Raw genomic sequence first — 23965 nt, forward strand, 5'->3', positions numbered from 1 at the left:
ACTACAGAAAATGTCACCTTGAAATTAAATCCTCAGTCCAAAACTAATGTGTGTTAAAATTATGTTTGGTCACATGACCACTGATGACCTGCTTTAAACTTCAAACATGAACAGAATGAAGTTTTCATATTTCTGGATGTCATTTTGATATGAATCAACCTTCAGTTCAATGTTTATTCAACATGTGTGATGAACTGTGTTTGGTGCTGAAACCATCATCCACTGGTTCCAAACCAGTACTGACCTCAGAGTCTCCAGTTAACAGTCTGGACTCTGCAGAAAACCACTCAGCACCTTCACTCCTCAATCCTGCAGCTGGTTCCAAGTCAGGTCCAGGTGTCTGAGGTGGGAGGGGTTGGACTTCAGAGCTGAGAGCAGCCAATCACAGCTGAGCTTTGACAAACTGCACCTCTCCAACCTGAATAGAGAATAAATGATGGAGAGTTTATAATGATGGAGAGTTTTTCCAGGGTGTCATCACTCTGAAAATCAAAGTATCACATGACCCTGACATACTTGCTAAAGGAAAAAATATACAAATTGTCAGCCAATATAAATATCTTGGGTTAATAATGATTCACAGCTTTCCTTTAAAGCCCATATCGACAAATTGTGCAAAATTTGTGCAAATTTCCGTGCAGTTGGAAATGAAATGTCAACTGAAGCTGCAAAAATGTGCTTTCATTCAATGATTGTCAGTCACTTTAACTATTGTCTAACCAGTTGGTCCCAAGCTCGTCACAATGCAAAGAAAACATTGGGGGGTAGATCTTCTAAAAAGGGCGCGCAGCGCTAAAATGCGGCTGCATTTTGCGGCGGGATTGCGCCCGCAATTTGCGCCACAGATGCGGGGATCCACAAAGGTTTTTGCGCTCATGACATGCAGGTGCAAACACGCCCACGAATGCGGCACCTGAAACGGGTGCGAATGTTGCGGTCTGGCAACCTGAGAGCAGTTTGCGCCAAAGGTTGTTGGTGAGTGCGTGTGTTTGACAGTGAAACTCTGCTGGGATAAACGCTCCTGTGCTCCTGGCATTACGATGCAAGACACGTTAGTCACCAACACCTGAGTACCATTTGTATTTTCCATAGCCTATCTAAAATATTGGCGTATATACTGTAGTCTATGCCGATCTATATATAAGATTTGGGGAGCTATATATATATTTCAGGCTTTTCAGAGAGGAAAGTTTCACTCAGAAGCCAGAAACACTTTGACAGACAGAAGCTGCTCCTGGTTTTGGCCGGCGGTGTTTGCGTCTGTAAAACTGCGTGCGGACACGAGCGCAAACTCTTCCTGGATCTGCCGCTGTTTGAATGAGGCATATTTGCATAGAAGGGGGCGTGTCATTTTGCGCGCAATGACTCATTTAAATACATTCAAATGAGTCTGGCGCAACCCTGCCGCTCCCTGCGCCTCGGCGCATTTTGCGCCAATTTTCACGTTTGCGTCCTCTGTGGATCGGAATCACCGTTTTTGGCGCCGTTTACACGGATTTTCTGGCGTCAAAGCCGCGCGATCGCTTTGTGGATCTGGCCCTGGAAGTTTTGTACAAACAAGCAATGTGTGTGTGTGTGTGTGTGTGTGTGTGTGTGTGTGTGTGTGTGTGTGTGTGTGTGTCACTGGTCAGTGAGGAGTGCTCATGCGTGGAACTCAGTACCGCAGGACATTAAGCTGCTTACAACATACAAGGCTTTCTCAACAAAATGGAAAATGTGTCTTGTCAACACCTACAGCTGCCAACACCAAGAGATGAGCCTGTTGGGATGTTTTTTGAGCTTTCAATCAAATGTTGTGTTGCAATATAATGTAAAGTCTGAGCTTTTCTTCTTCTTCTTTCTGCTTGTTAACTTTATAGTAGGTGTTTGAATGTCAATGTTTTTATTGTGTGCTCTTGGCTCTCTGAACAGCTTGTCATGTATATGTTATATGTTAGTGCCCTGTCCACCGTTCACTCATGTATTTCTCTTGTATATGATTTTTATTGCCCTTTTACATCTTGGCCAGGGGACTGCAGATGAAAACTAGCATTTTGGCTAATTCTGCCTTTTTAACCATGTTTGTTCATAAGTTTTATAAAATTGTATTGAGCCCTTTCAAATCAAAATGAAAAAAAAGTGAAATGTGGACTTCAGAATCTGACACTACAGAAAATGTCACCTTGAAATTAAATCCTCAGTCCAAAACTAATGTGTGTTGAAATGATGTTTGGTCACATGACCACTGATGACCTGCTTTAAACTTCAAACATGAACAGAATGAAGTTTTCATATTTCTGGATGTCATTTTGATATGAATCAACCTTCAGTTCGATGTTTATTCAACATGTGTGATGAACTGTGTTTGGTGCTGAAACCATCATCCACTGGTTCCAAACCAGTACTGACCTCAGAGTCTCCAGTTTACAGTCTGGACTCTGCAGAAAACCACTCAGCTCCTTCACTGATGAATCCTGCAGCTGGTTCCTACTCAGGTCCAGGTGTCTGAGGTGGGAGGGGTTGGACTTCAGAGCTGAGAGCAGCCAATCACAGATGAGCTTTGACAACCTGCACCTCTCCTGAATAAACCTGAATAGAGAATAAATGATGGAGAGTTTATAATGATGGAGAGTTTTTCCAGGGTGTCATCACTCTGAAAATCAAAGTGAAATGTGGACTTCAGAATCTGACACTACAGAAACAGAGAGGGAGGGAGAGAGGGTGAGTGAATGAGCGCTGCAATCTGAAATCTGACCACTAGTTGGCAGGATTTTACACACTGTGCCTTTAGACCAGTGATTTATGTTGTTCAAATAAACCACTTTTGCAAATCACTCTTTGTGGCATCAAATCCTGAACATTACTTTTTAAACAAGAATACTTTGACTGTTCTGCTGTGCAAAGATCTTTTCTGGCAAAGCACTTTTGTAACATCCAATAAAGAAAATGAACTTTTTATCATCAACATTCCCTCTGTTTTCTATCAAGTTATTCTGTTGTGCAAATAACCATTCATTGACTTCACTAATGCAAAAACAATGGAGTTGAATATGTAGATAAAAGAAGAAATGCAGGTATTTGGCAAGAGGAGTGAGAGTGTGTGAGAGTTACTGTATTAGTGGCTGCAATGGGCCTCTTTTGCTTTGCACAACATCTCACAGTGGGCTTGCAGGCTTGATGCTGCCACTGGCAGACCAGGCTCAATGTGGAGCTTAGCTCTGTACTTAACCTTCAGTATTGCAACAGCTGAAAAGCCTATTTGACAGGGATGGGATGTGGCCAAAGGAAGCAGAATTCCCACAGCCCTCTGTCCAATGGCAGCACTTTTCCTGGGGACAACCACCTGGCTTCACTGTGAAACAACACAGCTTTGTGTTGTGCTCCCATCTCCTCACAAAGTGCAGAGCATAGCCGCGCTTTCAGGGCTCTCGTTTTGATGAAATTGACCACATCAACACCATCGTTCCGCAGCGACTCGCTGAACCTTTCTACAGCCAACAGTGGGCAACAACAGTGAACACAGTGAACACAGTGAACACTGGCCACCACTGGACTCCTGAATTCTTCTCTCCGTCCCTGTCAAATATTTGCACAATGGTGCACACACACACACACACACACACACACACACACATACACACACTCCCAGACATGACTCGGCGCTCCACCCACTTTGAGAAACACCGCTTTAAACCCAGTTTCACTCATTTCAAACACAAACCAGTGACTGCAAATTGAATTTCCAACAGCAGTGAAGTGAAAATCATGACAACAATAACAAGAGTGATACAAGTTGTAGAGTGAAGAGGGTGAACTGACCTCAGAGTCTCCAGTTTACAGTCTGGACTCTGCAGAAAACCACTCAACTCCTTCACTGATGAAGCCTGCAGCTGGTTCCAACTCAGGTCCAGCTCTCTGAGGTGGGAGGGGTTGGACTTCGGAGCTGAGAGCAGCCAATCACAGCTGAGCTCTGACAAATCGCAGCTCTCCAACCTGAATAAAGAATCAATATTTGATTTCTTAAATGGTGTAAATGTCATATTAAGAGTCATTTCTCCCTGTTGATGATCCAGATGTGCAGCTGTTCAGATCACTGAGTCATTCCCTCAAAGGAGTCATTGTGCCAGTGTGTTGTCAACACAATAACAAGAGCAGTGTGTCAGTCAGTGTGCAGCCAATCAGCAGTGAAGATGGAAAATAATCAGTGAGTCCTTTGTGTGCTTGTGGCTGTTTTCAGTCATCAGAGTCTCGTTACAAGTCAAACACATTCAAAGGACAAGATGAAGAAATACTGCTGCACTATTAATCTGCCTCGAATATTTCTTCACAGGATCTTCTGCTCAGTCATGTGACCTTCATCACCAATCAACAACTTCCATTGAGCTCCAAAGTGACTGGAGACATTTTCCACACTTTCTTCCACCATCCAAAGTCTTTTCTGGCTGCAGATTGTTGACATGAAAATATCAACAACATCCACTTTGTCTAGATGAGTCTTTAATATCTGCTTCAAAGTCTTCACACTGAGCAGCGTTACACACCAGTTGTCATCTGCTGACACACACTGTCCACCAGTAGAAAGCAGGAACTGACCTGAGAACTTCCAGTCTGCAGTTTGGACTCTGCAGTCCAGCACAGAGCAGCTTCACTCCAGGATCCTTCAGGATGGTGTTACTCAGGTCCAGTAGTGTGAGGTGGGAGGGGCTGGACTGCAGAGCTGAAGACACCACTGCACACTCAAGCTCTGAGAGTTCATTATCATATCTGCAATGAAGGAGAGCAGCATGAGAAGTTGCTGCTTCCATCATCATTATCACCACCACCATCATCATCACCATCACCATCACCATAATCATGATCACCATCATCTTCATCATCAACACCATCATCATCTTCATCTTCATCACCATCACCATCACCACCATCACCATCACCATCACCATCATCACCATCATCATCATCATCATCATCACCATCATCATCACCACCATCATCATCATCAAAATGAAGGAAGGATGTGATGTGTTTGTGTGTTCAATGTGTTGATTGTGTTGATTGAGTGTCTGCATGAATCCTTCACACTGATCAAAGCTCCTCATTCTGCCACTGTCACATCTTCATCTCCATACTGGACTCCAGTGGAGCAGCTTCACTGCACTCACCATCCAACACAAAGCAGCTGAGTTAGCCCTGTGTTGACAGCCTGCTGCTAAAAGTCACCACTCAGTGTTTTCCTCATTGTTTTCTTGGAGACCTGCAGCCACAAGTGGACCTGCTGATGTTGATCCACCCTGTGACTGGAGGAGCTGCTGATATAGCAGGGTGGCTAACACCAAGAGCACACACACACACACACACACACACACACACACACACACACACACACTCTCTCTCTCTCTCTCTCTCTCTCTCTCTCTCTCTCTCTCCCTCCTGTACTTTCCACTTTTTAAACTTTGTACTCTTGTAAAAACGTACATTTAACTCGTCACTTGATACTTTTTTTAATCGTTATTTTTAATTCCTGTTATTTCACAATCACGTTGCCACAGCCACATTTCCACGCAGTCTTTTCCCGGAGCGAATGTCTGTCGAATATCCAACTTGAAACTCATTTCACCGCGGTGCCGTGTCATGTGTCACGTGACAAATAAAATCTTTGATTGTTAGCGGCTTAACGGGCCACGTTGGGCCGCTGGGAAAGGAGATAATGGCAAAGAACAACTCACCCGACCGCTTCACTTCTGCTGCTGCTCAGACTGCGTCAACACAAAGTGGAGTCGGACTGTTAACAACTTTAACTTTCGGTTTCTCTTCCTGCTTCTTGATGGCTGCTCCTCACACTGGAGGAGGAAGGTTTACAAGCAAAGACTGGCGAGGTGTCTCTAATAAAGTGGCCAGTGCTCATCAACACTGATGCTTGTCACTGATTCAGGGCTTTTATTTCAACAACTGTCTCACATCACAACCAAACTAACAGCCACAGTGCGAGTGGGCGCAGTAACATGGACGTGATGTCACAACACAGTGAGTGACGACCAGTCAGCTGTTTCTCCCTGCGGAGAGCAGCTGAGGTTGGTGTGGAGGGAGAGTCTACAAGCCAATCAATTATCGGCCCATTTCCTCAACATCAAATATTTGCAAAGTCATGGAGAAAATGATAAAAGATGAAGGTATTTTTTGGAGAGTAAAGGGTATATAGTCAAATATCACAGTGCTTTTAGGAAAGGCCGTAATACTATGGATGCGCTGCTGTGATTAGAGCATGAAATAAGAAAAGCACAGATTAATACAGAAAGTGTGATAGTAGTTATGTTTTCATATTGAAAAAGCATATGCTATGTTATGGAAAGAAGGGCTGCTAATGAAACTTTTTAAAATGGGGGTAAGAGGGAAGATGGAGCAATGGATAAAAAATGTTCTACAAGATAGAAAGATACAAGTTAGAGCAGGAAATGAGTACTCAGAAAGTTTTAGGCTGGAGAATGGAACGCCACAAGGGAGGATTGTGAGTCCATTATTATTCTCAGTCATGATTAATGAAGTATTTTCACAAGTGCAACAGGGGATGGGCTGTTCTTTGTTTGCAGATGATGGGCTACAAAAAATGCCAGAAGCTATTTTAAAAGTAGAGAAATGGGCCAATAGTTGGGCATTTAGATTTTCAGTTGATAAAAGCAAAGCAATGATTTTTACAAGGAAAAGAATTGGGAAGGAGGTTCAGTTCAAATGATATCATCAGGATTTGGAGAAGGTGCAGCACTTTAAACTACTGGGGAGATGGTTTGATGAAAGACTCACGTGGGCAGTGCACATTCACAAAATGATGGAGCAATGTAAAAAGGTGATGAATGTAATGAGAATGGGGAGCAAATAGAAAAGCCCTCACATCCATGTATATAGGATGAGTCAGATCTCTTCTGGATTATGGGGCCATAGTTTATGGTTGAAGAGCTCAACACTTGAAAAGGTAGATCAAGTACAATATGAGTGTTTAAGATGATGTCCGGGTGCATTGAAATCAACTCCTGTAGCAGCATTACTGCTAGCAATGGGAGAGCAGCCGCTGGAAATAAGAAGGGAACAACTCACAATAAATGATTGGCTTCATTTACAGAAGAAAAAAAACCTCAACTCAGCTTCTCTTCCTGCTTCTGCTGCTCACCGTGGCTCCTCCCATCCAGCCGCCTCAACCGCTCCCACACTTCCAGGAAGTCACATGATGCTGTGTGTGTGTGTGTGTGTGTGTGTGTGTGTGTGTGTGTGAGAGAGAGAGAGAGTGTATGTGTGATGTGTGTGTTCTTCTTGTCACGTATTATGTGGCTGTTTGCTCCCAGTGGAAATGTCTTGCTGGAAGTGTGACAGTGGACGGTCCTGTCAGTATGCCTCCAGTTGATCATGCGCCCTGGCTCCTTGGCCAAATGGTGAAGCGTGCATGGCTATTACCCGGGAGTCTGCGGTTCCAAGCCCGCCCGGGCCTTCTGCACCTTGCCACAGAAGTACAGAAAGATCAACTCCCTGGGACAGACCCAGCTGCAGAAACAAATGAGGGGGGGGCACATATTCAAACCTATATTTTATCTGCTTCAGGCTTAACGGCAGCTCCATGGCCACTCGCACAGTATTGAAATATTATTTTCTCTCACTAACAAGAGGCAGACAATCTTCAAATGCATAGAAAAAAACAAAATACAGTAATGACGTTGTGCTGTGTTCATTTATTGAGTTGTATAAAACAGAGGATAGAGGCGTTCAGAGAACAGCTGCAACCCCGCACAGCTCCGCTTCCGAGCTGACCAGCTGGGGCTCACGCAGCTCACTGATTGGCTAGGTGGGGCAACTCTGCACTGGCTACATTCGGTGGAGAGCGAAACATTTATTTATTTATTAAAAAAAAAAAAAAAAAAAAGACTTAACAGTTTTAAATAGTTTTAAACATAAATCAGCTTCAATGAATTATTCATTTATTTCAAAATAAATCAAACTGTTTCACAAATTTTGAATGACTGCTCAATGCATTGTGCATCTCACAGTTCAAATGAATTATTTTAAAGGAAACTTTAACAACAACAAAAACATGGAGTTATTCTGCAAGGCATCACCATCAAATGCAGGAATCTCTCTGGCGGGGAGAAAAGCTGCTTGATGTTGCTTTACAAGCAATTCAGTGATTTCATTTTGCCTCTTTAACACGCCAGTAAGGAAACCTTCATTTATTAGATTTCCTTTTGTTGAGATGGAGGAGCCATGCTCATCCTTTTGCTCGTAACCCAGAGGTTTCTTTTCTGCCTTTGCTTTACATGGTATAGTTTGGTGAGGAATATATGACTGCTGCAGGCTTTGAGGATGTTTTTGAGATGCTACTGGAATTTTATATACTGTAGATGTTCCAGTGGCCTGGAACTGGCGTAAGGGTGTCACGTTTTCTGACTTCAGCTGCTTTGATGTTGACGGCCGTTGAGCTTCCGGTGGTTGCGGTTGCTTTAATGACGAAGGTGGTTGTTCAGGTGTGGCCTGTGACATCACACTCCCCATGAATACATGCATGTTGGCTTCTGCTGCAGCCAGTTCAGTCTCCACGTGGTGCCTTTCCCTTCTTGCTTTTAGCTTCAAGTTCTTCCATATGGAGTGCATGTTTGACTTCCAAGGCCTGAGCTTTGGCCTTTAGAGCAGCTTGTTCAGCCTCAGCCTTTCAGCATGCAGAAGATAAAGGAGAGGATGCTGAGGAGGAGCTGGCATCTTTGCTTGAAGCCCTGCTTGCTTACGGGCCCTTTAGCCTGGGACACACTGTCCTCTGGCCCCACCAATAGCGCATTTGCTTCTTCTTGCTCCCCCAGCTCCTCTCGCTTCTTTTGCTCATCCTGCTCATCTCCTTTTCCCACATCACCAGTCAACCATTCTGTAATGTCAGATGAGAAATGTGGAAAAGGTATCAATTTAGGCTCATCCCAGTCCATATGATCCGCTTCCCTTTCCTCTCCGTTAGAAAAGAGATTTTGTACAGCCACTTGCAAATCCATCAACTCCCCCAAATAATGATCCAATGCTTCAACATCCTTGTTCATTATTTCTTGACTTTCTCCAGCTTCCAACATGCTGTTCATTTCATTCCTTTTGCGCGTTAAAACGCCACGCTTTCCCCGCCGTGCGTGACGCCATCATTTTTATCAGACTCATGTCATCATTCATTGCCAGTCAGCTTTTAAAGTCAACGATATCGTCACGCTTTGTCAAAGCCGTGGTGTAGAGGACGACGGTCAAAAAAAAGCTCCTTGGTTGCCGAAATGTTCTTGGTCCAGGACAGATGTATCAGTAAAAGTCTGCAATGAAGCAACTTTCATTGCTTTCTTTCTCCAAAAGCTTTTTTCTTTCTTTCTTTGACCCCAATCAGTTTCTAATGAAGAGAAAATGCATGAAAATACTGCCAGTCTTTGTCAAACAGCAACAAGAGAAACTTGAACACTCCACTCTTCTATGTATACACACATGACACACGCTTCTTAAAACTGCAGATGCTACAAAACAACAGTTTGACCTGTCGGAGAGGAAAATCTAAACTGGATCATCACCTGATTCACTGCAGTTGTTCACTGTGGTCGCTCTTATTGCTCCATAAAGCTCTTTATGAAGAGCAATAAGATAACAGTGAGCGACTAACAGATAGCGGCTAGCAGATAGCGGCGAGCGGCTAGCAGATAGCGGCGGTGCCTCACTTGAAATAAATGTGAATTACCTGTGACAGGTGAAGACACCTAGCCAAACAACAAGCATTAGCATTAGCCTCTAACACACACGCACACAAAAACACACACACACACACCCACACACTCTTTGTGTGTGGGTGTGTGTGTGTGTGTGTGTCCCAGCAGCAATCACATCAGCTGCAAACGACAACTCAGATTGTGAACTATGAACTTTGATTCGTCGTCGTCGTCGTCTGTCTTCAGCACCAAGGAAACAAAGTGTACAAGCACACACACACACACACACACACATACACACACACACACACACACACACACCCTGACACTCCTCTTCCCGGAATGACTCAGGAGGTTAGAAGCCCCGCCCCTTGTGGTCCTTGCAGCCAATCACAGCTCGGACTGGTTGTTTCCTCCCCTTCAAGTCAAACTGGTTTTGTTTCTCAGGAAGTTGGAACCCAGTCAGTCAGTCAGCCAGTCAGTCAGTCAGTCAGTGTCTCTCAGAGGTGAAATGGCTCAGGCAGCAGCTCAGCTGGACCCAGAAACCTTCTCTTGTTCCCTCTGTCTGGATCTTCTCAAGGAACCAGTGACCACTTCCTGTGGACACAACTACTGCAGGAAGTGTCTCCAACACCACTCGGATGCAGAGGAGGAGAGGAGAGTCTACAGCTGCCCTCAGTGTAGGAGGACCTTCACACCAAGGCCTGTCCTGGAGAAGAACACCATGTTAGCAGCTCTAGTGGAGACCCTGGAGAAGACTGGACTCCAAGATGCTCCTGCTGATCACTGCTATGCTGGAGCTGGAGATGTGGCCTGTGATGTCTGCACTGGGAGGAAACTCAAGGCCCTCAAGTCCTGTCTGGTCTGTCGGGCCTCCTACTGTGACTCTCACCTCCAGCCTCATCGTGATGCTGCTCCCCTACAGAGACACAAGCTGGTGGAACCCAGCCAGCAGCTCCAGGAGAACATCTGCCCTCGTCATGATGAGGTGATGAAGATATTCTGCCGCACTGATCAGAAGATCATCTGTGGTTTATGCTGTGTGGATGAGCATAAAGGTCACGACACAGTGGCAGCAGCAGCAGAGAGGCCTGAGAGGCAGAGAGAGCTGGAGGAGACCAGGCAAAAGATCCAGCAGAAGATCCAGCACACAGAGGAAGACCTGAAGGTGCTTCAGAAGGAGGTGGAGTCCATCAACGGCTCTGCTGATAAAGCAGTGAAGGACAGCGAGAAGATCCTCACCCAGATGATCCGTCTGCTGGAGAAAAGACACTCTGAGGTGCAGCAGCAGGTCAGATCCACACAGGGGGCAGCAGTGAGTGGAGTCAAAGAGCTTGAGAAGAAGCTGGAGCAGGAGATGATGGAGCTGAAGAGGAGAGACGCTGAGCTGGAGAAGATCTCACACACACTGGACCACAGCCAGTTTCTCCACAGGTTCTCCTCACTGCCAGCACTCAGTGCGTCTCCAGACTCCTCCAGCCTGGAGATCCGTCCTCTGAGATACTTTGAGGACGTGGCAGCAGCTGTGACCAAGCTGAGAGATGAAATACAGCAAGTTCTGATGGACACTCAGACAAACATCTCATGGACAGTGAGCAACGTTGATGTTCTACTGAAGGTACCAGAACCCAGGAGCAGAGAGGACTTCCTCAGATGTTCACCTCAAATCACTCTGGATCCAAACACAGTGAACAAACATCTGTTATTATCTGAGGAGAACAGAAAAGTGACAGGCATGATGGAAGTTCAGTCTTATTGTGATCATCCAGACAGATTCACTGACTGGCAGCAGGTCCTGAGTAGAGAAGGTCTGACTGGACGATGTTACTGGGAGGTGGAGTGGAGAGAGTGGGTTGGTGTAGCAGTGGCCTACAGGAACATCAGCAGAGCAGGAAGGTCAGAGGGAAGTGGATTTGGATCAAATGACAAATCCTGGAGTTTAGATTGTTACCCAGGTGGATATGAGTTTCGTCACAACAACATCTGGACTGATGTCTCAGGTCCTGAGTCCTCCAGAGTGGGAGTGTACCTGGACCACAGAGCAGGTCTTCTATCCTTCTACAGCGTCTCTGGAACCATGGAGCTCCTCCACAGAGTCCAGACCTCCTTCACTCAGCCGCTACATGTTGGACTTTATGTTGGTTCAGGTTGTTCAGCTGAGTTGATGAAAGTGTGACTGAAGTCGTCAGAGAGACTCTGAGCTGAATTCTCACCTTTGATTCTTCTTCTGTCTTCACCTTTGTTGCCCAGCGTCTCCGGCTGTCAATCACAGGGTGGGCGGGGCCTGGACGCCACTTCCTGTTTGTGCTCCTGGTGACTGTTGTCCACCTGATGTTTGTCTCCACGGCTGCTGGATGTTTGTGCCACGTTGTTTCTCTTCCTCTGCAGCCCATTCATCCCACAGATTAATAATGTGTCATTAGTCCACATGACAACTTTATTACTGTGGAAACACAGCTGAGGTCTGCTTCCACTCTGGACCTTTCCCCGCTGACCTTTGACCTTTCAACAACTCATCCATCTGATCAACCTTCTGACTGTTGATCCGTTTGTCAACAATCAGATGAATGCATGTAAATATTGTGAGAGAATTTTGTCTTTTGATTCTGCTTGTTGGCTCAATGTGACAATAGTCAATCAATAAGTCATGAAATATGCCATCAGTCTGTATTGCACAACAATGTCAAGTCAATGATCAAGTGTTGAATTGAAGCAATAAAGCAACAAGACAATCCAGAGAGCAGTGGGAGTGTTTCCTGGCAGTGAACTGGTGCCAGCCAATGAGCTGACGTGACTGATGTCCGGCTGCAGTACCAGCTGCTCACCAGAGGGGGGGAGGCAGAGAGTCAGCAGGAACTCAGCACAAGGTCAAAGGTCAACTAACAGTTAGCAAAACAGCTTCATCTGCAGCTCTGCAAAAACAGGGGGAAAAAAGTGTGCACGCATGCACACACACTCACACACACACACACACAAACACACACACACGCACGCACAAACACACACACACACACACACACACACACACACCACTATTTTACAGAACAAGTAGAGAACGGGTACTTTACTGACTCACATTGTATTTACTTTGCATCATAACACTCATGATCATGTGAATTCATATATAGTGATTGTATAATGCTATATTAATAAATAATATGAAATATAATATACTACTATATTATATTATATTATATTATGTGTGGAGGGGCAAAGTGGCCTCCCCACGAAAAAGGGGATCTGGACCGACCGGGTTGAGGTGGTGGAGTTGAAGGAGGAGGCAGGCAGCGTCAAGTGCCTGCCTCCTTTTAAGTCTTTTAACCCCAAAAAAAACATAAATAAAGCCGCAGGAGCCAACTTCACCTTCCCCTAGTCTCACAACAGACTAGCCAGTTCTCCCTTCCCACAGCAAAATGAGCCCCCTTTATAGTGGGCAGCATCCTATTGCCAATTGGGCCACCCCACTAACCGTGGTGACATCGACAACGTCGAACATTTCAAAACAAAACAATAACACAAAGAAATACACCCTTCAATAAACAGAACACAATTCCCCCTAAACCGACAAACCCTTAAATACAAATAGACCCCACATTCTCCCCTTAATTACATCTTCAAACCAAAAACCAACACCCCCCCTTACGGCAATGGGCTACTCCACTTCGCCGGCGCTCCATAAAACCCCACCCCCGCAGCTGCACGCGCTTCCGCCCAGGAGCAGCGGAGCCGACCGGGACCAAGCGGATGCAGGTGAGGTGTGGGTGAGCAGCATGGTGACAGATGATGGTGAGAGATGAATGACCAGTGCACAAACTGTTACAGGTTGGGAAATGGGACAGAATGGGAGTCGAGGTGCTCCGCGCTGCCGACGCCGACACCCTGCTCACGGCACCCGTTCCTCCGCCCCCAAAGCACGGCTGGGCACAAAAACCGTATTAAATACAAAATAAAAATCCCTTACACAACCCCGTGTGCCACTTTGTGTGTGTGTGTGTGTGTGTGTGTGTGTGTGTGTGTGTGTGTGTGTGTGCGTGGGAGCGTGTGTGCGTGCGCGTGCGTGCACGTGTAAAACAGCGTCTCTTTCGCTCGCTCTCCCGCGTGGGCAACGCCACGCCGCCGGGTCCTCGTGGGGGAGACAGTGAGAAGGGGAGGCGGAGATCGCTCACTTTCTCACATTATATTATATGCATTTCTAGCCTCGGCCTTTAGCGACCTCATATTTAATCAACCCTAAATGAACACAAAATGAGCTTCAACTCTTGTCCAAACTGCACCAATAAACTGAACATTGTCTCCAATTCAATGCACCACGGTTTATATATTTGAAATTGCAGATGGTTCGGCAACTAAATCTTTATATTCTTCTTCAAGTATTACGGCTTCACCGTGGTGGCAACTGGATCTCCAGGTTGAGTTCAGTCTTCGAGGTTCTCAGGGCTTCTTATCCAATCACAGGATGCTTACGTGTGAAGTTCAGCGTAAAGCCAGCTAGCTGACCTTGCCATCGGAGACTCCAGATCTGATTGGCTATTGCTACTAACTGCTCAGTGGTCTCGTCAGTCCCTCCGGAAAAACGCCATTATGCGATTTCGTAATTCAAGGCATAATCAGTCAAAGTACGCGTAATCATGCGGGGGGGGAATCGCATTTTTCCAAAGACACTTTCGCCGCATAAATCTCCGATTTCCGAGCAAAATATGCAAGGTTTGCGTAATTTTATAATCCCCCCAATTTTTGTTCACTTGACTCAAGCGCAACCATTTTCCTCCCGTTCCTTTGAGAACGTTATTTGCAAAAAGCGAAGAAGACGAAGAAGAAAAAGAAGACGAAGAAGAAAAACAACAACCAATCAAAACCTCAAAGCCTTGGTCTTCCTTTACCACTGTCGCAACCCCATCTGAGTGCCTGCACGCGTGGATTTATGAGACGGTTTCCGACGGGTTCCCGATGTGAGTCGTGCATGCGATTACGAACCGAGACTTTTTCGATTAGATTAATATGCGTTGTGCATGCACCATTTCAACTGGGGAACATTTAACGTCCGTCGCAGATGGAATCTACTGCGATTTAAAGCACATTAGTAGGTAGAGCTGGAATGTGCCGTCTTTCTAAAAATAATATAATATAATATAATTTGAATCAAAAATAAAAACATTTCATCACTCTGTGATTGAAATATATGTCATATTAATTGATGTTAATATTAATATATATGTATAAATATTAACAGTAGTTTTTAATTAATAACTTAGACAGTTTGCGCCCCCCCATCCCCCGACACACAAACACACAGCAACTATGTTTTATAATGTGCGTCAAAACTCCCAGCAGACCGCGCAATAAGAGTTGACACTTTGTTCAGGTATGCACTTATTTCAGCATCTGTTTTGCCACCTCTTTGAAATACAAAGTACATTTTATTTTATTGTTTCAATGTATTGTTTGCTCCATTGTTTTGTAAGTACGAGACATCTCTAAGGTCTGAAATAAAAGATGAGAACTTGATTATTCTCAGCACTTTCTGTCATTTAGTATTCTTTATAATCATAGGAGGAGTGATGGCCGATCGAGGCTTTGTTGAAGCTTCGACACTTGATTCAAAAAAATGGTTCATTACTGGAGGCTTCAATGACACAGTGCTCGAGGAGGTCATCTAGTGGTCAATAATATGAAGTGCAATGGAAAGGTGTTCATTGTTTCATAGGTTGTTTGGGATTTGATTCACCATGCATTCTTGTTGGACAACACTACATGGTTGTATGGTTCAATGCTGACACAATAAAATAAAAATGAAAAATGAAGACAATGTCTCTTATTTGGCACGACTGATTGTAGTAGACTATAGCTCTATACTTAGCCTGACAGTTTGTGCAATGAATTATATTATATCCTAAAACAAGACTAAATAGCCCATAGTTTAAAAATGTGTTCAATAGTAAGTGTTCAGTGGGTCACATGTCAAATGTGATCTATTTAAAATGTAGAATAGATGAGCGAAATAACGCATATATAATACGCATTGATGGGAATGGAACCGTCGCCTCAGTCTTGCAAGTCCAAGATTGTCATGATGTACCACAAACCCAAATCACACTCCCTTTTTTTCATCTGAGCTGTGTGAGTAGCGTTAGCGTCTACACACCGTGATTCCTCATCAACTCCCACCAATTTGCATGTTACGGAGCTTAACACTGTCAAACCAAACCCCTGTCGATCAATTCTCCATTGACTTCGAAAGCTCAACTCAGCTCTGAGTCGAGACAACCAAACCAGTGATAGGGTTTCCATACTTCATGAAGCAGTGCACTGGTTTATGCTGTACGTCATCAACCATGTGATTCTTCCTAACCAAAACAGCACTTCTGACTGTATCATGGAGGCATAGAAAAATAGGACTGTATAGCAATTTTCTGTTTGACTGCACTAGATGAGTGTATGGTTTCCAGTGGATATCATAATAATAATAATAATAATAATGATAATAATAATAATAATAATAATAATAATAATAATAATAATAATAATAATTATTATTATTATTATTATTATTATTATTAATAATAATAACAAGAAGAAGAAGAAGAAGATTTTTTTTGATTTTTACAATCACATTTATTTACAAAATACAGGCTAAAAACTTATGCACCTTTCCTAACATAAATAAATGATTAAAACAAAGAAATAAATGAACTAAAAAAAATAAAATAAGGAACAACAACACAAAATCAAAAACCAAACCAAAAGAGACAACCCATTCAAAACAAAACGAAATAAAAATAAAAGTATTAAATGAATGTGCCTGAGCACAAATACCATCCAGAGTTTTTACCAGAGACTAATATAACAGAGCACCAACAGTTGCTCACATTCTGTTCCACTCCTGGACACCGGAGTATCTGCAGATACCTGGCAAAGTTTTATCCAGGATACGTTTTCACCTCAACGGGCCCAGAAATGGGCCCGCGCTGGTAAGTTTCGCTGTTTGCCGGACCTAAACCCACTCTGATCTAAGACAACAAAACGCAGTGGACTCCTCTTTGGAGTCCTCGCGTGTAAGTTTTCCACTGCGGCCCACAGCCATAAACACCAGTAAAAGAGCTACGAGCTACGCCGTTTTGCACTACACTGTTGCTGCCGGAGTTTCTTTTCTGGTTTCCAGATTGTCCCGCCTGCCCCCCGCATGGCTCCACTTACCTCCCCACACGAGTGTGACAGCTGTATCCACAAATCGCAGAAGATCGCGGAGCTGGAGCAGCGTATCTCCAACCTCTACTGGATCAGGGATGAAGAGATGAGGCTGGATTCTGTTGTTAGCCTGGGTCCTACTGGTCCCGATTCAGTCGGACTCGCGGATCTGGATTCAACCATCCCGATGCTCGGTCCCGGTTCCATGGACACAGATCCCGGGCTCACTGGCTCAGCTCCGGCTGAGAGATCGGCCCTCGCTCCCCAGCTCCGCGCCGACGAACCGCCTGCCGCAACGACACCTGGGCTAGCGTCTTCAATTCCACCACCTAATTCCATCCGGGAGGATACGTGGCTGGTGCAGGGGGCTAAGCCTAAATGGCTGAGCGGCAGTGCGAGGGCAGCTTTCACTTTTAGCCCCAATCCGAGGCTCCGAGCTAACAGCTCCACTCCCAACCAACAGCCCTGGTCCACAGTGCTGGGAGGGCGGGGGACGCGACCCAGTCCGTTAGCTGCTCCGCCTTGTGAGCTTCAGATGGACAACAAATATGACATCTTGAGTGTTGAGGACTTCCCTCCCCTCCAAAATGACCATCTCGCCTCCTCTCTGACTGGTCCACTGCCAGCGGCCCGGGCTGTTGGGTCGTCTGCGCTGGAACCTCCAGTCAGGTCCGCAACCTCCACCTCTCGGCGCAGGTTGGTGAAGGAGGCTGCTCTCAGGGCGCGACGACGTTCTGGTGGCGCTCTGGGTCTTGAAGAGTCGTGCGGGACCCCAGCCTCCGCCGACGATGTGACACCGACGGAGCACCAGCGCTCGGCCCCTCGTCCTCAGCCACTGTTTGCCCCAACCACCGCCATCATTGGTAGCTCCATAATTAGAAACGTCCGTTTCTTCAATGCCACCACTCATTGTTTTCCAGGAGCCACCGTCAATGACATTAAAAACAAACTCCCGGACTTGTTGCAGTCGTTCCCACACATTAAACGTTTGGTCCTGCACGTTGGAGCCAATGGTGTGCGTCGTCGGGAATCCGAGCTGCTAAAGTGTCACTTTAACGATCTGTTTGTGGCCCTGAAGAATTGCGGGATGTCAATCTTCATCAGCGGTCCTCTCCCGACACTTGGCCTCGGAGCAGAGCGGTTCAGTCGACTCCTGCAACTTCATTCCTGGCTCCGCGCCGCCTGCACCACCATTGGTTTTAACTTCAGTGAACAATTTTAATTTATTCTGGAATCGCCCTTCGTTTTACCGTCATGATGGACTTCACCCAAACAAATTAGGTAGCCGCACGTTAACCTCAAACATCCACTACACCATACAATCTCTCAGTCTCTCACACCTGCGTGACTATCTTCGCGTCACACCCCCTGCTCAGTGACAACCACTTCCTCTACGGAGCACCCTGTGGACATTGCCTCCTGCAGCGCCTCCCACAGGGCACGCTTCCCTAGTGCTGATAGGACTGAGCTTGCTACTGCTGTTCCACCAACACCTGCTCCCATACCTGTAATAATGAATCATCGACCATATAAACGCAACAAAGACATAACCCACAACCGCACAACCCACGCTACAGGCAGACTTCCCCCCCGAGACATACAGACAATTTGGTTTTAACAGAAGCAATCTTTTATATCCACACATTTTATCTCCCCGTGGTCACGCGCGCACGTCTGGCACGACCATTAACCTGGCCGTGCTGAACGTGCGCTCCCTTTTAAACAAATCTTTTATCATAAATGAATTGATTTTAGATAATAAGTTAGATGGTATGCTTTTAACAGAGACATGGCTTGGCACAGAGGCTCCAGCTGTCCTCACCGAGGCTTGCCCACCAAATTTTAGCTTTTTATTTTCTATCAGGGGGTGTAAGAGAGGAGGTGGAACTGCATCAATTTTTAAAAACAATTTAATGTCAAAGGAAGTTTCTTTTAACAGTTACTCATCATTTGAGTACCATGCTTTTGTTTTTAGCAGTCCACCAATTATTTGCATTAATGTATACAGACCCCCGCATTACTCAACTGCTTTTATCAGTGAGCTCTCCGACCTTTTATCAATCACACTGACAACTTATGATAGAATTTTAATAACTGGCGATTTTAACTTGCACATCGACAACAACTCTGACCCACTGTCAAGAGAGTTTTTACACCTTTTAAACTGCATGAATTTTAACCAGCACGTCACACGGCCTACTCACAACAGGGGACACACCCTGGACCTAGTCATAACCTATGGCTTGTCCACTGGTGTGTCCTCTGTTGTTGATCTGGCCGTGTCCCACCATTATTGTGTGTATTTTAACATCGCCAGTTTTAACCAACAAAAACTGTTAAACCAAAGCAGCTTTTATCCCCGTGGAGACATAAACCAGAGATTTTAAAATCAAAAAGACAATGCAGGAGTGCAGAGAGAAGGTGGAGAAAAAGCAAACTCACCGTTCATTATGAAGTTCTTCGTGAACAACTAAAATGTCACAATAATACAATCAAACAGGCAAGAATCTCCCATTTTTCAAAACTTATCATCGAAAACAAGAATAATTCAAAGTATCTTTTCTCCACCTTCAACCTTTTAACTAATAATAATCTTAAAAAATCCCCAGAGATGCCGTCTGACGCTCTCTGCGAGAACTTTGCAGGCCACTTCAGAGGTAAAATCGATGGCATCAGGTCCAGTCTTTTAGCGCATCAGAATGTATCTTTTAATACATCTGGACTGTCATTTTTATCCAAGGAAACACTGGAGAGTTTTGCCCTGGTTGATGGAAGGACACTTGATCGAGTTTTCTCCCAGGTAAACCCAACAACCTGCCTTTTAGATCCAATTCCCACATCACTTTTAAAGACATTTTATGGATTCTTTGAGGAACAGATTTTATACATCGTAAATTGCTCTCTTCAGACGGGTGTCTTCCCTGCTGCCTTTAAAACGGCAGTGGTGAGGCCCCTTCTGAAGAAGAGCAATTTAGACCAAACTATTCTTGACAATTACAGACCTGTATCCAACTTGCCATTTTTAAGTAAGATTTTAGAAAAAATTGCTTTTAACCAATTAAATTATTTTTTAAGTACAAACAACATCTTAGAGAAATATCAGTCTGGATTTAGGATGAACCACAGCACCGAGACAGCCCTCGTAAAGATTTTAAATGATATCAGGTGTAATGCGGACTCAAATAAACTCACAGTCCTGGTGCTACTGGATCTAAGCGCTGCCTTCGATACAGTAGATCACCACATTTTATTAAACAGACTCAGAAACCTGGTGGGCCTCTCTGGTGCTGTTCTTAACTGGTTTTGTTCTTATCTCACAGATCGCTATTTCTTCGTAAGTTTGGATGCGTGTTCCTCCGGAAAACATAAAGTTAAGTGTGGGGTTCCCCAAGGGTCAATTTTAGGTCCAGTACTTTTTAATCTTTACATGCTTCCCCTTGGGGATGTCATCAGGAGACACAGCATCACCTTCCACTCTTATGCTGATGATACACAGCTTTACATTGCTGTGTCTCCTGATGACACAGGGCCTATTGATACCCTTTTAAAATGTATTTTAGATATTTAGTCATGGATGGCAGCGAACTTCCTACAGCTCAACCAGGACAAAACAGAGGTTTTAGTTATTGGTCCTGAAGGCAAGAGAGAGAAACTTTTACCAAAACTTCATCATTTTAAACCAACACAATCTGTAAAGAACCTGGGCGTCATTTTTGACTCTGAGCTTAGTTTTATTGCGCATATTAAAAACGTCACAAGGACGTGTTTTTATCATCTTAAGAACATAGCTAGAGTTCGCCCGTTTCTCTCCCAGGCAGACACAGAGGTGCTGATGCATGCTTTTATTTCTTGTCGGATAGACTACTGCAATGCCCTGCTCTCTGGTCTACCGAAAAAAAACTATCTGTAACTTACAGGTACTTCAGAACTCAGCCGCTCGTGTGCTTACTAGGACCAGGGGGCGGGATCACATTACTCCAGTTTTAAAATCACTGCATTGGCTCCCTGTGCGATTCAGGATCGACTTTAAAGTGCTTTTATTAGTTTTCAAGTGTCTTAACGGTCTTGGACCATCTTATTTATCAGATATGCCTTTATCTTATCAGCCCTCGCGGATCTTGAGGTCCTCTGGAACCGGCCTATTAATTGTTCCAAGTGTTCGGACCAGAACCCATGGAGAGGCTGCGTTCAGCCACTACGGTCCGAAACTTTGGAACAGCCTGCCAGAGGGAATCAGGACTGCAGAGACTGTTGATGTTTTTAAGGGGAGGCTTAAGACTCACCTTTTTAGTTTGGCTTTTAAGTGATTTATTTAATTTGTATTTTACTTGTCTTGCTTTTTAGCTTTAAAGCTTTTAGGATTATTGAATATTTTATCTTATTTTTATCTTTACTATCTTATTTCCTGTATATCTTTTTACTTTTTACAATCTTATAGTTTTTTAATTTAGTTTAGTTTATATTATTTATTTTATTTTTTATTTATTTTCATTATTGTTACTATTATTATTCTTTTAACTTCCTTTTCCTGTATTGTTTTTAGCTCCAGTGTTTCCTTGTAGGGGGTCTCCTCACTGGGAGGGGTCTCATCGTTCTAGGGACCCTCTCGGTATGGATGATCCCCGTGGGTGGCTGTTTCCTACTACAGGTCTCTCAGTGCCTTGCCATTTCAATTTTTATTGTGCTGATTGACTGACATTTTTTATGTATTTACTTACTTATTTTTAAACTGTTCTCTGGGATGTTTTGTGTGTGTTTGTATGTGCGCGTGTGTGTGCGTGTGGGGGGGTGGTAACCTGTATGTGACTTGGGAGGACATGGGTGGATGGTATTTGCTCTATTTTTCTTTTATCTTCACTAATATTTGATTTTAATTTCTGTTAAGCACCTTGAGTTGCAAGCCTTTGTATGAAAGGTGCTATATAAATAAAATTTGATTGATTGATTGATTGATTAAGCTAAAAAAGTGTGTACACACACACACACACACACACATAGATGTATATATTGAGATTGTTGAGTCAAGCATCCGTAAATGAGTTTTCAATCAGGGCAATTCATGTCTTTATTCTTGTTTGCCAGAAAATGAGACTGACTGATTTTCTATTTTTTTTTTATTTTAACTGTTGTAATGAGCAAGAGCTTTTTGTTAACTGTTATCATCAGTGATGTGGAAGTGATTCAGACGTTAAGTCAAGGTTTGGAAACCAATGGTTCAGGAATGCTGCTCACTCTGCAATGCTCCCAACGCTACCCACCAGCACATCTTGTCAGGCTGCAAGACTCTCTCAGGGGCGCTATAGATGGCACCATGATCAGGTCCTGAGGAAAATAGCTGAAGTTGTCAGGATTCCCCCCTGCGGCAGTGTTTTTGTCTCCCTCTGCTGGTAGGGACTCACAACGCCCTATTGTCCTTATATGGCCAAGTTCCTGTTGAGGAGATTTCCCGCCACTCTTGCTACTCACTTGTTCCTCATCTGCAGCGATTACTCAGCCTATTTAAACCCATTCATGTCAGACTTGCTTTGTCTGATGGTCAGTTCAAGTTCCTCCAAGTCCCTGACCTGCCGTGAAGCCCAGTGACTGCCTGTTTCGCAACGTTTATCCTGACCCGGCCTGTTTTCGACTCCAGAATCTGCCTGCCGGTTTGGATTTTCCTGCTCTGTCTGCCTGCCTGTGTCTGCCTGCCTGTGTCTGCCTGCCTGCCTGTGTCTGCCTGCCTGCCTGTCTGCCTGCCTGCCTGTGTCTGCCTGCCTGCCTGTCTGCCTGCCTGTGTCTGCCTGCCTACCTACCTACCTGCCTGCCTGCCTGCCTGCCTGCCTTCCTTCCTGCCTGCCTGCCTGCCTGCCTGTGTCTGCCTGCCTGCCTGCCTTCCTGCCTGCCTGCCTTCCTGCCTGTGTCTGACCTCCGCCCGTTTTTGGATTCTGATTCTGCCTGCTGAAACTGAAAGACCTATCAAAAAATAAATCTTTTTTCTGAAATCTGCTCGTGGTTCCTGAGCCGTAGCCTGACAGAAGTGCTGAAAGGGGTGTCGACAGTTCTGCAAAGAATCACCAGCAGGGAACCCCACCAGCTTTGTCACAGAAGGGGGAGGCAAAAATACACCAGGCCAAGAGAGACACCAAGGCCCTTCCCCCCTGACCAAGAGTGGGACATGAGAGTTGACCTCAACAGGCAGCTCAGGTTCCTCACGGAGGTCACCACCACATCTCTCCACCCTGACATTGTGGTGTGGTCCTCCAAGCCAAGTGTGGTGCACCTCATCCATCTAACTGTACCCTCAGAGGAGGGTGTTGAGGCCGCCTTTGAGCGAGAGAAGGCCAAGCACGCTGAGCTGGTAGCTGAGTGCTGGGAAGTTGGCTGGAAGACCACAATCTACCCAGTAGAGGTTGGCTGACCAGGCTACATGGGGCTTTCCACCACACGCCTTTTGAGTGACTCAGGAGTTACTGGAGGGAAGCTGTGAAAGGCCATTAAAGACCTGGCAGAGGAGGCTCAGAAAGGCAACTTTTGGCTCTGGCTCAGGACAGGAGTTGGGGAAAGAACACCAAACCCCATCAACAACCACAGAATCAACGAGGCAAACGTCCCTGTCACTGCGCCGCCACAAGGAGACGTTCCAGGATTAAAGGAGCGAAACGTCAATGAATGGTAGTTCCTGGTTGATGACCCTGCAGCTGACCCGTGGGCACCGAAAGAAGTGCGACAGGCAGCAATGCCAAGCAGGAAATGTCACCTACCTGTACATTTACAGTAAGTCATACAATAGCTATATTGCATTTATTTTTCAGTGTTTTAAGAGTCCTTTCAATAAAGAGCTAAATACCATGAAGACACATATTTTGTGGAAACACACCCACTCCCACATTCAGGGGGAGGTCCTCCACCCCCCCGCGAGATGTCCCGGTGTTGAAACTGTAGGAGGCGGCGACTCTAACCGGAAGGGTCGGGACTGTTCTTCGCTGTAGGGGGGGCGCTCCTCGTGGAGCAACTCTACTTCCGGTGTAGGGACTGCTTTATGCAGCGTTTTTTCCTTGGCATGTGTTTTCTTGCTTTGCATCGCTCCTCTGTTTACAGCGCATTGATTGATGAAGTAAATGTTT

The 23965-nt window shown here is 45.0% G+C and overlaps 2 protein-coding genes across 2 annotated transcripts in view; both read right to left on the reverse strand.

The window, feature by feature from the left end:
• The window catches only part of LOC142898405 (NACHT, LRR and PYD domains-containing protein 12-like), a 143863-nt gene extending 138391 nt beyond the window's left edge, over positions 1 to 5472 (reverse strand). Inside the window, exons 1-4 of the mRNA XM_076041342.1 lie at positions 4573 to 5472; positions 3799 to 3972; positions 2389 to 2568; positions 245 to 418 (exon numbers count right to left, since the gene is read on the reverse strand). Coding sequence (XP_075897457.1) covers positions 304 to 418; positions 2389 to 2568; positions 3799 to 3972; positions 4573 to 5078 — 975 coding nt within the window. The 5' untranslated portion in view covers positions 5079 to 5472 and the 3' untranslated portion in view covers positions 245 to 303. The remainder of the gene's footprint in view (positions 1 to 244; positions 419 to 2388; positions 2569 to 3798; positions 3973 to 4572) is intronic.
• LOC142898370 (NLR family CARD domain-containing protein 3-like) overlaps positions 1 to 23965 on the reverse strand; it is a 417525-nt gene that overhangs the window by 302733 nt on the left and 90827 nt on the right. The window lies entirely within an intron of this gene.

Source organism: Nelusetta ayraudi, unplaced genomic scaffold, assembly GCF_046127955.1.
Source record: "Nelusetta ayraudi isolate G7.1 ecotype Tasmania unplaced genomic scaffold, CSIRO-AGI_Nayr_v1 ptg000064l, whole genome shotgun sequence".
Lineage (NCBI taxonomy): Eukaryota > Metazoa > Chordata > Actinopteri > Tetraodontiformes > Monacanthidae > Nelusetta > Nelusetta ayraudi.